This window comes from Quercus suber, unplaced genomic scaffold (assembly GCF_002906115.3).
Source record: "Quercus suber isolate HL8 unplaced genomic scaffold, Cork oak 2.0 scaffold_505, whole genome shotgun sequence".
In the NCBI taxonomy this organism is placed as follows: Eukaryota; Viridiplantae; Streptophyta; class Magnoliopsida; order Fagales; family Fagaceae; genus Quercus; species Quercus suber.
The window spans coordinates 506,807-523,408 of NW_027069954.1; the positions used below are offsets into that span (position 1 = coordinate 506,807).

The 16,602-nt window shown below is 33.4% G+C and overlaps 1 protein-coding gene and 1 long non-coding RNA gene across 2 annotated transcripts in view; both read left to right on the forward strand.

The window, feature by feature from the left end:
- The window catches only part of LOC111983110 (uncharacterized), a 9,355-nt gene extending 1,425 nt beyond the window's left edge, over positions 1-7,930 (forward strand). The window contains exons 2-10 of the mRNA XM_065763405.1: positions 2,188-2,309; positions 2,594-2,621; positions 3,059-3,138; positions 4,635-4,694; positions 4,841-5,068; positions 5,143-5,205; positions 7,164-7,232; positions 7,422-7,467; positions 7,560-7,930. Coding sequence (XP_065619477.1) covers positions 2,188-2,309; positions 2,594-2,621; positions 3,059-3,138; positions 4,635-4,694; positions 4,841-5,068; positions 5,143-5,205; positions 7,164-7,232; positions 7,422-7,467; positions 7,560-7,630 — 767 coding nt within the window. The 3' untranslated portion in view covers positions 7,631-7,930. The remainder of the gene's footprint in view (positions 1-2,187; positions 2,310-2,593; positions 2,622-3,058; positions 3,139-4,634; positions 4,695-4,840; positions 5,069-5,142; positions 5,206-7,163; positions 7,233-7,421; positions 7,468-7,559) is intronic.
- A 4,021-nt stretch (positions 7,931-11,951) lies between these two features.
- Positions 11,952-13,167, forward strand: LOC111990410 (uncharacterized). Its single transcript, XR_002880645.2, has 4 exons — positions 11,952-12,016; positions 12,406-12,474; positions 12,663-12,708; positions 12,801-13,167. It is a non-coding gene; the product is annotated as an uncharacterized LOC111990410 (long non-coding RNA).
- The last annotated feature ends 3,435 nt before the right edge of the window (positions 13,168-16,602 follow it).

Consider the following 16,602-nt stretch of genomic DNA (forward strand, 5'->3'; position numbering starts at 1 on the left):
TTGATGATGAGGCATATGGCTCAAAGTCCATGTTGTGGCTTTTAAGCCTATCACATGTCTATATAGAGATGCTATTCTGAATACTTTTGTTGGATGGTCCACTTGTAATTTTGTTCCCATGGTTACAAGGGCAGAGCAGGGTTGGGAACTGAATTAATTTCTCTCTTTCGTTGACTTATTTTTCTATTCAAACATCTGTAGTGATTGGTTATATAGTATGAACGAGTCTTCAACTTCAATGGCATCTCCTACCCTTTTAAAAGCAAGGTGGAGGGTGAGGTTGTGTGTTCAAGACTCACCAAGTACATGTGTAACATCTCCCCCCCCCCCCCCCCCCCCCCCCACCCAAAAAAAAAAAAAAAAAAAAAAAAAAAGAACATAAAAACTTATCATAAACTTAAAAGTTTGCATGTGCTTTGGTATAAGCATAAGCATTTACTTCTTGTTACCCTTGACGGAAGAGTAAAATTTTCACATCCTACATGTGTGCTTTACTGCCTTAGTAACATTAAATGCCACAAGTCTCTCTATCTCTCACTTCTTCATGCCGTCCAATTCATTCTGGTGATTTATGCAGTGTATTGTAGTTACTGGTGTGGCTTAGCCTTTAAAGCTTGTTTACATAAATCTTTTCTTTGAAAGTTCATTGTATGAATCCTTTCTACTGGTGTTGCTAATGTACAACTCCAGCATCTATTGCTAACAAATATTCTGATCCTACCTAATTAACCCTTCTTCAATACTTTTCCTTAATGATAATGCTTATGAAACTGCATCATAGCTGCAACCTTAAAGAAATAAAAAATTTCTTCATCGATTTTGACCAGTATGTGATCTTCTTGCAATTTGGCATTTGAGTGGGTTAACTGTTTTGAAGAAGATGAGATGATTGCAGTGGAGGAACAGTGTGGAATAATCAGTAGTACTAATTGATGCCAATGAGCTCTAGCTGAAATGGAAAATACTTCTTTTACAAGAGCAAGGTGGAGGGTGAGGTCATGTTCAAGACTCGCCATTTAACATACTAATAAAAAATAAAAAATAAAAAATAAAAAAAGAAAAAGAAAAGGGAAGTGACTAACTGACATGGCTTAATTAGTGAGTTACAAGAAGTGACTTAGGATGTCCATTGGACAGAGAATTTTACATTTTTGTTTGTAATCTGTGCATTGTAGCTTTGATAATGTTAATACATTTTCTGGGTTTCACTTGCACCCCAGTATTTTGCAGTTGATTCTAGCATTTGTTTAAGAATATTCTCTGAATAATTTAAAATGATATCTGTTTCATTAGAAGTTAACATGTCAATAAAAACGCTCTAGTTTATTTTGCTTTCAGATATCATGTGTGATCTTTTCAAATTTAGCACTAAAATGAAGTTTTGATGTTATATTTGGCAGCAAATGGTAAGGATGTGTAAGAATCTTAATTTAGGGTTTTAAAATTTAAATAGAGTTACTGTTATGAATGTTAAATAACTAAAGTCAGGGTATGCAAGTTGAATTCTGGAAGGGGTAGGTATTGTAGAGGAGGTTTTTGAAAAATTACTGGGGTTTTATATGATTATAGCATGGTCTAGCATTTAAAAACAGCAATATAGTGTTTAATGTCTGCAAATACCCACGTTACAAGCTTCTTCTTTGTACGTGCCTTTGTTTTTTCCATTTTTTATCCAAAGCATAAAAGGCATAAAAGGCAGCATAAAAGTGCTGCCTTTTTTATCCATTTTTTTTTTTGTCACCACTCTGTAGCCACAGCATGACCTTGCCTTAAGTGGAAGCAGTAAATTTTCTCAATAGACTAGTCTTTATTTTGTTACATACACACTTCAGATTCAACCATTGCAACTTAGTTAGCGGTACATAGTATAAGAAATTTCCTCAAATTTTCTTTGGACGAAAATTTCCTTTAAACCGGTTTGGAGTAAATTTCTTACAACCCACTACGAGGCGGTTCAGAAGACTAGCCATGTGTGCTTATTCTTGATATATGGATTAAATGTGTGCTTTTCTTGCAAGTTACACCATTTCTCAAGTCAACAACTCTATTCCTTTGACATGGTGATGCTATATATTATTGCTATTATACGGATACATGAATAAATACACGAAAAATGCTTAAAAAATATGAAGAAATTCTTTTTTAGATATTGTACTTTGGTCACTTGTGACATGGTTCGTATTTCAGGTAGCTTGGGAGCATTAAATATTAGATTTTCAAGCTTGGACTTTGGTAGAGCAAGAGTTGGTATTTTAAAACACTATGGCATAAAAACTTGGACAGGGCGGAGGACACCACAATTTGCAGGGGTAAAATTTTTCATTTTTTAAGTGGTTATTAAAGTCTAGACCACCATCTCTATGTATTACGTCCACATTCTTTAAGTGCTTTTCCTCTAATCATGAAATGCACTGCATTTATGTTGTGAGTTAGGAAAATATTAAATGCTTTGCAATCAACAAGCATCCTCTTTTGAATGTATATAGATGTTTGTTATTAGGGATGTGTGTTGGGGAGAACTGGTCTCCCTTTAATGATGTGGAACGGAAAAAAAAAAAAAAAAAAAAAAAAAANCATTACGAGTTCACGACAGTTAGATGAATGTACAATTGTAACCAAGTGTAGGTGCTTTTTGTCAATTGATTTGTTTTCTTACATTTTTGGGTTAATCCTCCTGTTCTTACAAATGTTGTATGTTGCAAGTATATCTACACATAAACATAGGCATATCTATTGTCTATAGCCATCAGTTCTTACACTCTTGATGCAATCCAGAGTTGACATATATTACAAATATCACAACACTTTTGGATCATTCACCATCCAAATGTTTTTGCAAATCATATATGCATAACATTAGTACATCAGGGATTCCTGCTGTTGGTAGACTGCAATCCCTCTTGTAATTAAGTTTTGAAAGTAAATGGCCTGAGATCTTGATCCCAGGGTTTTGAACATATTTCAAGTTCTTTCTCTTTCTCTTTCATTATAGATGAAAGAAATTCTCATGACTTTTTGTGCAGTCCAATTAACAAGAATTTATTGTTTGATGCAACAGCTTCTGGAAATGTAGAGAATGATTCAGAAGAGACTAAAATTTCTGGTTTGACAAATCAGCTCATTCCAAATTCATCTGAAGTAAGTAGTTTGCTAATAATTTTAATTAAGTAGTTCTGTATATTATTAAATCTAAACTGTCATAGTTCATACTTTATACCATTGATAGTTTTGCTGGCACATTTCACCAAAAAGAGTGAATGAGCTCTATCTCAAATGGCATTGTGTTCCCCCATGAGAATCACAGGTGAGGTCATGGGTTCAAACAAAAAAAAAAAAAAAAAAAAAAAAGTCTCTGAGATTAGCTGACGACTGTAGTTGAAGGTTTGGTTTGCAGGAAAGATTTGTTTGGAAAAAACGCAAGATCAGGGATTTGGAAGGACGGCACCTTGTGTCTAATGTGGAACATTTGAAAAAAATAAAGGAATGCATGAACTTTTGAAGGATGGGAGTTTTCAGCTTTTGAAATCCTTATATGTCTGGGAACCTAGGAAGTGCGGACAACTCAATTGAGCTGCTGTGTCTGTGACCAAAACGTGTTGGACACCAGACACCTCTGGGATGTGTGGACACCTCTAGGATACAGCTGCAGGCTTGTCCCAGCCCTTTTTTTTTTTTTAAATATGATGGGACATGGCTGGGGTGTATTTTGGTTTTTGGATTTTGTTATATTACTATCCATTATTGCTCGTAAATTGATATATGTTTAACATTATATGAAAAATAAATGCTTAATAGCTAAAAAATATAAATAAAAATATATTCTATAATCAATTAATTTACATATTCCTGCTGTGTCATGTCCTAATTTTTCAGAAATTGTTTTATCATGCCATACTTGTGTCTGTCTCTGTGCTTACTGCTTAGGTGGGAACAAGCTATCAGCCATGCTGATTCATCAGATTTATCAGCTTTTCTTGACAAGATGAATTTTGGATGTTAAATATAATTTATTTAATTTTATTTTGGTTCTCCTTTGTAAAGGCCCTGTGTTCCTGGGTATCACCCCTTTTGTGCCTTTTAATTGAATTTACTTATATAAAAAAAGCTTTTAGAGTTACTGCAGTCAGCCAACATATACACAGTTGGTTTGATACCTACACCCTGCAGGTGGAATACCATTTTTGTCACTGTCTATAGGAAATTTTGTACTTTTATGTTGTATGACAAAAACTATATGCTATTTTAGTTCTTCAAGTAAAAAACTGTCTTAAATTATAGTGTGATATAATTGTTGTGGATAAATCAATTATTAGGGAAGTTTTGACAGATAGTTTCAGCAAATTTTTTTCTCAATTCTATTGTAAATTGAGATTATTCTAATCACAAAATTATTCCAATGTCCATATATTTTATTGTGCCAATACTAGTGGTTTTCATTTCTTCTTTGTGCTTGAACAAGAGAGCGTACCTGATATTTGTTTATGTTATAAGAAATACTGAAACAGAAAGAATTTTGACAAAACATTTCATTACCATCACATGAATGCAGTCACACAGATTGTCTCTATACATGCTCACACATATATTCCTTTTGGAAAGGTTCAATCATTTACTCAGTCAAATCTTATTTTCAGGTAGAGTCTCTGCTCACAAAACTATGTGATACAACTTCAATTGCGGAGTTTGAATTAAAGGTAAACATTTTGAAGTGCAAGTTATTCTGCAATGCAAGCATGATTTCAAAATTCATTTTCTTTTGTTACTAGGGGATGAGGATCTTCTCCTTATTCTAAATCTTTTTCTTTCTAATATTTTCTATTACTTTCCCTCATATTGTTAGCTTGATGGATTTCGGTTATATGTGATGAGGGACTTGAATGGGAAAATTGAATCTCTACCTTCCCAAATTCCTACTCCTGTCAGTGTAAGTGCAACTGCTGAAGCACCTGGAAATGGTTCTGTTTCTACATCTTTAGTCATCTCCAAGCCAGTACCTTCTTCAGGTAGTATTCAGACACTTCTAGAAAAAGCTGCAGATGAAGGCTTGGCCATACTTAAGTCTCCAAGGGTAATATTAACAAATTTATGCTTCTATACTAATTACTCAGTAAATTCTGGGAACTAAAAGCATGAATGGTGCAGGTGGGTTGTTTTAGGAGATCTAGAACTATAAAGGGCAAGCGTGCTCCACCTCCGTGCAAAGAGGTACTGGTTTATAATTTTTTTGTGTGGAAAATATTACATTAACTCATCGGTGGTACTCTGTATAAACATAGGGCTGTTTTGAGAGCACAGGGAATTCAAACATTTTCCTTGATTAGTCATATCAATTGGAATGACTCTTTCCTTTCAACTGCTTGTTTATAATGTTTGGTTTTAGTAGGATTTCCTTCAAATATAGTTATGTTTTAGGTTCAGTGATGAATTAGTTAATTTGGTCTGTGTTTTCTTTTGCGGTGCTTGGCTTTGTTTTTCCTCTCTTGATTTTCTAACACATTCTATATCTTGTTTATTTATTTTGATAGGTAAAATACTCAAAAACTCCATTGATTTTTTAAACTTACATTACATTATAAGACCGTTGATAAGCATACACTGTAGTATGTTATAAGAACGAAGTTGCTTTCATGTGAACTTTGGAAATTTAGGGAATCAGGTCATATAGTCCCATTAAAACCAATACCCAGGAAATATAAGACCAATGGCAATGGACAGGTGTTGCATGTTTATACTCCCTCCGTCCTAATTTGTTTGTCCTGTTTGAAAAGTTAAACTTTTTAATGGAACATTATTTATTGTTTTGTCTACCTTATAAAAATGTGTAAGTTTACAAAATTACCCTTAAATAAATTTATTAGCATTTTTTTTTAAGAGTTATTCTTAATGAGGCAACTAAAAAGGTGCTCCAATTAGATTGAATTTTTAAATATTTGTTAGTTTTCTTTTCAAATAGTTTTGAAAATAAAGTAGGGGTATAATAAGAATATTAGTAAATTAATAACTTTTACTTTTAGAAACAGGACAATATTTTGGGACATTTCAAAATGGAATAGAGGACAAACAAATTGGGACAGAGGGAGTAGTTTTTTTGGAGATTGAAATGAGTGTTGTAGTGTTCTATATTGTGATGTGACAGCTTTTCAAATTAGATACTGTCCCAACACTAGTTCTGTTTTATTTTAGATTCCAGGCTGTAACCCTGTACCAGCCTTTTTGGATGCTAAAAATGACACGGATTTTGCACAAATATGCCATTAGAAACTTTTTCTTACTGGGTTTGAGAGTATTATATATTAATTAATCTATTAATATAGAAGTAATTCCTAATCAGTGGTTAGGATTGATCTAAACCAACTCATTATGCATACGCATCAACATGCCAGCTATTAAACAACTTCTTAGAAAGACAAGACAGCCAATCAGAAATGTCACAAAATCCCCTGCCCTTGGGGTTGCCCTCATGTGCAAACCAAGTCACCACCTGCCAAACCCTAGGTAGCAACACCCGTAAACCTGTCACTGCCAGCCACTGATGGTCCAATCACCCAAATCACAAACCTGTGAACCAAACACCCAATACTACTCCAGCTGCCAGACACTGCCGTGGCAACTAGTGGTGGAGCCACAAGGGGTGAGAGGGGGTCATGGCTCCCCTAAGTTTTGGAAAGTTCTTTCATATATACAAAGTGTGTAATGACTGAGGATGTATGAAAGAGGTTTAGTTAGTTGGGCTTACGGCCCCTAAGTCTCAACATATATATACCCAAGTCTCAAAATATGTATGTATGTATTTATGTATGCATATGTTAATACGATCTTATAAAAGCTTAATGTTTTTCTTTTCCACTAAAAAATTTGAAGTCAGTTATCTATAGTTATATATGTTCACAACCCTATGATTATTAAGGTATACATATCAATCAAATAAATTGATTTGGCATTCATATAATTGCTATGACCACGTCTCCTTAAACAACCACATCTTTTGAAATAAAATGTCTCATTCATTAAACCAAAAAAAAAAAAGCCCAACAGCCCCAACCACAGCACCTTTCTTCTTAAACAACACTCTCGCTTTCCCTCTAATGCTAGAACACTTTTGTCATGATGAGTTTATCATTCTCTAATCTCTACTAATAACATTCTCATTATTATTCTGGCAGAAGCAAATTGTGAAGGAGGGCCAAGTGCTTTGCTATATTGAACAGCTTGGTGGGGAGCTCCCAATTGAGGTTTGGGTTTTGACTTGAATATTTTTATTGTATGTGCATGTGTTGAATAAGAGCAAAAGATTTTCTACTTTTCCCATCCTCTTCCACCTATTCTTTCTCTTCCCTGTCACTTTATGTCAAATATTTACTTTGCAAGTCCTTGTTTATTTATTTGTTTCTATTTTGTCTTTTCATTTTTTTTCCCTCCAGTCTGATGTATCTGGGGAGGTCATCAAGATTCTACGAGAGGATGGTGGTGAGTTTGGCGTCTTTGGATGTCTTTTTATTGTTGGGTTTTTCTGCAAATTTCACTTCATATGTTCTCATTTGGTCTGCTTTGCTTTACAGATCCTGTTGGATATGGTGATGCTTTGATTGCAATCCTTCCATCATTTCCTGGAATAAAGAAGCTTCAGTGATTTGGCCAAACTTTCTCTTGTTCATTCCATGCGACGCTCTGCAGTTACACTTTGCAAGCATTGTATGCCTTAGCTTTCACAGTGCAATTGTGCGATCAGCATACTGATTTAGTGATTACATTGAAGACAAAGAGCTTTGAAAATTGTTAATAAGTGGAATTGAAAAATAGATATGTGGAAATCATAGCACATATATTTTTTAATTTATTTTTTTCTTTTGAATTTTGCAAAGAAGCCAATGTTGAGTTAGACCTCAGGTTTGGTGAGATCAAGTCTCAACTTTCTTTCTTTTTTTTGGCATCTCCCGTCTTATGTTCCAACTTTCTGATGTATCTGTCTAACAGCTTAGGTAATTTCCATACACTAGACAGAGAACTCAGCCTCTCATGGCTGCATATCGAACCAGAAACTCGTGGGTGGTGCATCTTGTTCATAATTCTGATGAAAAAGAAAATTAAGGGCATTTATAATCTTTAGTAGCAGTGTCTACTATTACCAATACAACTTAGAGATTGCCTGTTTTCTAGAATTAAAGCAATCTAGCTACTACATAATTTAGGTTACTTTTCTCTACTATAATGCATAAAAACAAGGGGAAAACATCATTCAATAAACCATGCGAGGCAATTAGCTCACAGCCTCACACTACAGAGCATCCACCCACTATAAGTTCCGCTAGTCTATAATCATTGTTGGTAAACCTAAATCAATAGGGCCTAAAAAATTATAATCAAAATTAGAGAACCTAAAATGAATAAAGATTGTAGCAAAATTTACCTAAGATACATCTATAAAAAATTGAAAAAAAGTAATTTTTGAGGAAGGTACATACAATGTGACTGGTGGAGCTAATGCCTAAAGGCGGATGTGCTTCGGCCGAAAGGGATAGTAGTTAACATGAAAGCTGTTTAATAAGTTGTTGGGAGTTGAGACCAAAACCACATTTATTTGGGCTCTGGCCCAATATGTGACATGTTTTTCTGCGCAAAAGTTGGCTTTTTATATATACACACAAACGTGTAAAACATCTTTACAATAAATCTTAGTTGACAAAATATAAGTTTTTTATTTGAATCTTACAATAAAATTACTTTTATGTCAACTAGTAACAACAAGTAACAATCTGCCATGTAAAATTTGCTTTGAAAGTATTGTAAAAATGTCGTAAACATAGCATTTTTATATCTTTTAGCATAAATTATAAATTACAAAAATTTATAGTTTTCAAGCGGTTGTCATAGAAGGTGATGAACCTTTAAATTCTATTTGCATTGATGGGTTAGTAGTAAAAGTAATGTTTTGTTGAGTATTGTTCCATTTCGGTTGGAATGGCCGATATTTTTAGTGTAGGTGCCCCTTATTGTGTAATGTTTCGGATGAAATTTTGACACTCCAAACTAAATGGGTGTTCCAAACCGAAATTGATATTGTTGGCTTTCTTGTAATTTGCTTTCAGTTCGATGCCCACTCTATGGTTACTTAGGTAACTAAGTAACGGTTTTCTCTTAATGTTTCTCACCTCATGTGGCAGTAAAAAGTAAGTAACATGTGTCCAAAGGTCATGTACAATGCACGTGATTAGGTGGGCCTTTGGTCACATGTTACTTTCTTTTTGTTGTCATATGACAATAGTTGCATACTAATATGCAGCAAAACTTTTCCCATTTTAATATTGTTGAGCCATGGGTATTTTGGACCTTATAGATAAAAGTAGGCAGCAACATTGAGTACTAACAGAATAACACTAATTATGTTGGGGAAAAAAAGAAGCAAATTATGAATTAGGAAGCAAGTCATCGGTTGATTACCCAATTTTATGATGATTTAATAGGAAAAAGCATATCAATGACAAGAAGAAACAAATTCTTTTGGAGGAATTTCTCTTCTCTTTAGTAATTATTGGTCTTGGACTAGTGTCATTTAACTTAGAGTGTGCTTGGATACTGTTTATTTTACTGAAACTGAAAAATTATTACTGAAAGTATTGTAGATAAAAGTAAAAACTAGTTGAAATAGTACAATGAGGCTCATGAATATTACCAAAAAGTGCAGTGAGGTCTATGAATAGTAGCAAAAAAAAGCCAAATAGTGAACCTAACCCAAATGCACACTTAGTGAGTGTTTGGATTCACGTTTGCGCATCTACTTTTTCATTTTTCAGTGTTTTCCTCTTTTTTTTTTTTTTTAGCCACAGTTGTTGACTTTTCTCTCGTGTACAGTGCACATTAGTGGGTCTCATGCACTGTTCACAGAACCCACAAACTTTACTTTTTAGCAACTTTTTCATTAAAAATGAATCCCACAGCACTATTCACACATTTAAAATCTATTTTGCTACAGTGTTTTCAATTTTCAATTTTCAGTAAAATAAGTTGTATCTAAATGGAACCTTAGTTTTGATTTTTCTTTTTCTATTGTTTACTATTTATTGTTCCTCATGAATCGCATGCCTTACCGCAGTTTATACCCTTTTAAGTTCTGTTGGTTTGTACCAATGTTCTTGGTATGAAAACAAGATAAGCTATGAAAAAACAGAAAATGAGCGAAGCTAGGGAAAATAAAATATTTTATTACAACTTAGTTACAAACGATAGAAACGAGTGTTCTATTAATTGTAGTAAAATATATAGTACCCTATAATATTATATTTTTGGGTGAAAATTACCTAATGCTTAACCCTGATTTAGGATTGTCCATACTACATTGTAGTACTACATGTTTGGTGACTTTTTTCAACTATTAATAAGCCTAACAATATACTTACCAGAAGGGAAAAAAAAAAATCCATATCTACATGTTTAGGAGGGTGTTTAGTTGGAGTGAAAACAAGAAGAATGGAAAAAAAGGAGAGGAAAATAGGGTGGAAAATAAAATTTTCTCTTATTTTGTTCAGGAGAGAAAACAAGAGAGATAGAAAATGGAGTGGAAAATAATCTCTCTGAGCCCACATTTTTTTGTCCTCCCAATTTGAGAGGAAAATTAAGAAAAAAATATGATGAATGATGTAATTTATACAAATATCCTCACTTTATTACACTCACCTACCCCTCTCACTTTTCCACTGCACCTGTGACTTGATTAACTTTTTTGCCTCTTCATCCTTATCACTTTCTAGCATCTTCACAACATAGCAACATGAACTCCAGGTTCTTCTCTCTCTCTCTCTTTTTTTTTTTTTTTTTTGCCTTGTCCTCATTATATTCTTCATTCTATTGTTTCTTGTCCTCATCATATTCCTCATTAATCTATTGTTTCTTGTTGATTTTTTGTTTCGTATGCCATTCAATTTTTTTGTCATCATTCGTTTATCTGCCTAGTCCTCATTAGTTTCTGTTTTTTTTTTCTCCAGTTTGACCAGTCGCCCATGTGAATAAAGGTTTTTTTTTTTTTTTTTTTTAATATCTTCCCATGTAACAATGGTCATATAGATAAAGTTTTTTTTTTTTTTTTTGGGAAAATATCTTGCCCATAAATTTTAAATTATATATAATAATAATAAAGAAAAGTAATATAAATGTGCATGTATTTATGTTAATTTTTATATTATTTAATAAGTGTAAATATATCAATTTCTTATATATTATATAACAAGAACATAATAGTCAATTTATATAAACTACATTTTCCATCATCTCATTTTTCTCTGCAACCAAACAAAAAAGTTTTCCATCCCTCCAACCAAACATACATGAGGAAAAACCAAATCTTTTCTATCCTCCCATTTTTCATCGTCCCACTAATTTTCCATCCTCTCACTTTTCCACTCCTCCAACCAAACTGACCCTTAATCAATTAATTTAGCCAAGTGAAATTAATTAGATTCAATTACATGCTAGCTCTACTGATGAGATATCTACTTGATACTCTTACCCTTTATCACTTGTGATAAAAAGGGAGAGTAGTTTTAGATATGAGAGTAGTCATTCTTAAGGGGAAANGGTTAGGATTGATCTAAACCAACTCATTATGCATACGCATCAACATGCCAGCTATTAAACAACTTCTTAGAAAGACAAGACAGCCAATCAGAAATGTCACAAAATCCCCTGCCTTTGGGGGTTGCCCTCATGTGCAAACCAAGTCACCACCTGCCAACCCCTAGGTAGCAACACCCGTAAACCTGTCACTGCCAGCCACTGATGGTCCAATCACCCAAATCACAAACCTGTGAACCAAACACCCAAATACTACTCCAGCTGCCAGACACTGCCGTGGCAACTAGTGGTGGAGCCACAAGGGTGAGAGGGGGTCATGGCTCCCCTAAGTTTTGGAAAGTTCTTTCATATATACAAAGTGTGTGATGACTGAGGATGTATGAAAGAGGTTTAGTTAGTTGGGCTTACGGCCCCTAAGTCTCAACATATATATACCCAAGTCTCAAAATATGTATGTATGTATTTATGTATGCATATGTTAATACGATCTTATAAAAGCTTAATGTTTTTCTTTTCCACTAAAAAATTTGAAGTCAGTTATCTATAGTTATATATGTTCACAACCCTATGATTATTAAGGTATACATATCAATCAAATAAATTGATTTGGCATTCATATAATTGCTATGACCACGTCTCCTTAAACAACCACATCTTTTGAAATAAAATGTCTCATTCATTAAACCAAAAAAAAAAGGAAGAAGCCCAACAGCCCCAACCACAGCACCTTTCTTCTTAAACAACACTCTCGCTTTCCCTCTAATGCTAGAACACTTTTGTCATGATGAGTTTATCATTCTCTAATCTCTACTAATAACATTCTCAATATTATTCTGGCAGAAGCAAATTGTGAAGGAGGGCCAAGTGCTTTGCTATATTGAACAGCTTGGTGGGGAGCTGCCAATTGAGGTTTGGGTTATGACTTGAATATTTTTATTGTACGTGCATGTGTTGAATAAGAGCAAAATATTTTCTACTTTTCCCATCCTCTTCCACCTATTCTTTCTCTTCCCTGTCACTTTATGTCAAATATTTACTTTGCAAGTCCTTGTTTATTTATTTGTTTCTATTTTGTCTTTTCATTTTTTTCCCTCCAGTCTGATGTATCTGGGGAGGTCATCAAGATTCTACGAGAGGATGGTGGTGAGTTTGGTGTCTTTGGATGTCTTTTTATTGTTGGGTTTTTCTGCAAATTTCACATCATATGTTCTCATTTGGTCTGCTTTGCTTTACAGATCCTGTTGGATATGGTGATGCTTTGATTGCAATCCTTCCATCATTTCCTGGAATAAAGAAGCTTCAGTGATTTGGCCAAACTTTCTCTTGTTCATTCCATGCGACACTCTGCAGTTACACTATGCAAGCATTGTATGCCTTAGCTTTCGCAGTGCAATTGTGCGATCAGCATCCAGATTTAGTGATTACATTGAAGACAAAGAGCTTTGAAAATTGTTAATAAGTGGAATTGAAAAATAGATATGTGGAAATCATAGCACATATATTTTTTAATTTATTTTTTTCTTTTGAATTTTGCAAAGAAGCCAATGTTGAGTTAGACCTCAGGTTTGGTGAGATCAAGTCTCAACTTTCTTTTTTTTGGCATCTCCCGTCTTATGTTCCAACTTTCTGATATATCTGTCTAACAGCTTAGGTAATTTCCATACACTAGACAAAGAACTCAGCCTCTCATGGCTTGTATCGAACCAGAAACTCATGTGGGTGGTGCATCTTGTTCATAATTCTGATGAAAAAGAAAATTAAGGGCATTTATAATCTTTAGTAGCAGTGTCTACTATTACCAATACAACTTAGAGATTGCCTGTTTTCTAGAATTAAAGCAATCTAGCTACTACATAATTTAGGTTACTTTTCTCTACTTTAATGCATAAAAACAAGGGGAAAACATCATTCAATAAACCATGCGAGGCAATTAGCTCACAGCCTCACACTACAGAGCATCCACCCACTATAAGTACCGCTAGTCTATAATCATTGTTGGAAAACCTAAATCAATAAGGCCTAAAAATTATAATCAAAATTAGAGAACCTAAAATGCATAAAGATTTTCCCAAAATTTACCTAAGATACATCTATAAAAAAGTGAAAAAAAAGTAATTTTTGAGGAAGGTACATACAATGTGACTGGTGGAGCTAATGCCTAAAGGCGGATGTGCTTCGGCCGAAAGGGATAGTAGTTAACATGAAAGCTGTTTAACAAGTTGTTGGGAGTTGAGACCAAAACCACATTTATTTGGGCTCAGGCCCAATATGTTACATGTTTTTCTGCGCAAAAGTTGGCTGTTATATATACACACAAACATGTATAACATCTTTACAATAAATCTTAGTTGACAAAATATAAGTTTTTTATTTGAATCTTACAATAAAATTACTTTTATGCCGACTAGTAACAACAAGTAACAATCTGCCATGTAGAATTTGCTGTGAAAGTATTGTAAAAATGTTGTAAATATAGCATTTTTATATCTTTTAGCATAAATTATAAATTACAAAAATTTATAGTTTTCAAGCGGTTGTCATAGAAGGTGATGAACCTTTAAATTCTATTTGCATTGATGGGTTAGTAGTAAAAGTAATGTTTTGTTGAGTATTGTTCCATTTTGGTTGGAATGGCCGATATTTTTAGTGTAGGTGACCCCTTATTATGTAATGTTTCGGATGAAATTTTGACACTCCAAACTAAATGGGTGTTCCAAACCGAAATTGATATTGTTGGCTTTCTTGTAATTTGCTTTCAGTTCGATGCCCACTCTATGGTTACCGAGGTAACTAAGTAACGGTTTTCTCTTAATGTTTCTCACCTCATGTGGCAGTAAAAAGTAACATGTGTCGAAAGGTCATGTACAATGCACGTGATTAGGTGGGCCTTTTGTCACATGTTACTTTCTTTTTGCTGTCATATAACAATAGTTGCATACTAATATGTAGCAAAACTTTTCCCATTTTAATATTGTTGAGCCATAGGTATTTTGGACCTTATAGATAAAAGTAGGCAGCAACATTGAGTATTAACAGAATAACACTAATTATGTTGGGGAAAAAAAGAAGCAAATTATGAATTAGGAAGCAAGTCATCGGTTGATTACCCAATTTTATGATGATTTAATAGGAAAAAGCATATCAATGACAAGAAGAAACATATTCTATGGTAAGCATTAATGAAAAGAAGAAACAAATTCTTTTGGAGGAATTTCTCTTCTCTTTAGTAATTATTGGTCTTGGACTAGTGTCATTTAACTTAGAGTGTGCTTGGATACTACTTATTTTACTGAAACTGAAAAATTATTACTGAAAGTATTGTAGATAAAAGTAAAAATTAGTTGAAATAGTACAGTGAGGCTCATGAATATTACCAAAAAGTGCAGTGAGGTCTATGAATAGTAGCAAAAAAAAGCCAAATAGTGAACATAACCCAAATGCACACTTAGTGAGTGTTTGGATTCACGTTTGCGCATCTGCTTTTTCATTTTTCAGTGTTTTCCTCTTTTTATTTTTTATTTTTTTAGCCACAGTTGTTGACTTTTCTCTCGTGTATAGTGCACATTAGTGAGTTTCATGCACTGTTCACAGGACTCACAAACTTTACTTTTTAGCAACTTTTTCATTAAAAATGAATCTTATAGCACTATTCACACATTTAAAATCTATTTTGCTACAGTGTTTTCAGTTTTCAATTTTCAGCAAAATAAGTTGTATATAAACGGAACCTTAGTTTTGATTTTTCTTTTTCTACTGTTTACTATTTATTGTTCCTCATGAATCGCATGCCTTACCGCAGTTTATACCCTTTTAAGTTCTGTTGGTTTGTACCAATGTTCTTGGTATGAAAACAAGATAAGCTATGAAAAACAGAAAATGAGCGAAGCTAGGGAAAATAAAATATTTTATTACAGCTTAGTTACAAACGATAGAAACGAGTGTTCTATTAATTGTAGTAAAAAATATAGTACCCTATAATATCATATTTTTGCGTGAAAATTACCTAATGCTTAACCCTGATTTAGGATTGTCCATACTACATTGTAGCACTACATGTTTGGTGACTTTTTTCAACTATTAATAAGCCTAACAATATACTTATCAGAAGGGAAAAAAAAAAAAAAAAATCCATATCTACATGTTTAGGAGGGTGTTTAGTTGGAGTGAAAACAAGAAGAATGGAAAAAAAAGAGAGGAAAATAGGGTGGAAAATAAAATTTTCTCTTATTTTGTTCAAGAGAGAAAACAAGAGAGATAGAAAATGAGGTGGAAAATAATCCCTTTGGGCTCACATTTTTTTGTCCTCCCAATTTGAGAGGAAAATTAAGGAAAAAAGATGATGAATGATGTAATTTATACAAATATCCTCACTTTATTGCACTCACCTACCCCTCTCACTTTTTCACTACACCTGTAACCTGATTAACTTTTTTGCCTCTTCATCCTTATCACTTTCTAGCATCTTCACAACATAGCAATGTGAACTCTAGGTTCTTCTCTCTCTCTCTCTCTCTCTCTCTCTCTCTCTCTCTCTCTCTCTCTCTCTCTCTCTCTCTCTCTCTCTCTCTCTCTCTTTTTTTTTTTGCCTTGTCCTCATTATATTCTTCATTCTATTTTTCTTGTCCTCATCATATTCCTCATTAATCTATTGTTTCTTGTTGATTTTTTTGTTTCGTATGCCATTCAATTTTTTTTGTCATCATTCTTTATCTCCTAGTCCTCATTAGTTTCTGTTTTTTTTTTCTCCAGTTTGACCAGTCGCCCATGTGAATAAAGGTTTTTTTTTTTTTTTTTTTTAATATCTTCCCATGTAACAATGGTCATATAGATAAAGTTTTTTTTTTTTTTTTTTTAAATATCTTGCCCATAAATTTTAAATTATATATAATAATAAAAAAAGTAATATAAATGTATATGTATTTGTGTTAATTTTTATATTATTTAATGAGTGTAAATATATCTATTTCTTATATATTATATAACAAGGACATAATAGTCAATTTATATAAACTACATTTTCTATCCTCCCCTTTTTCT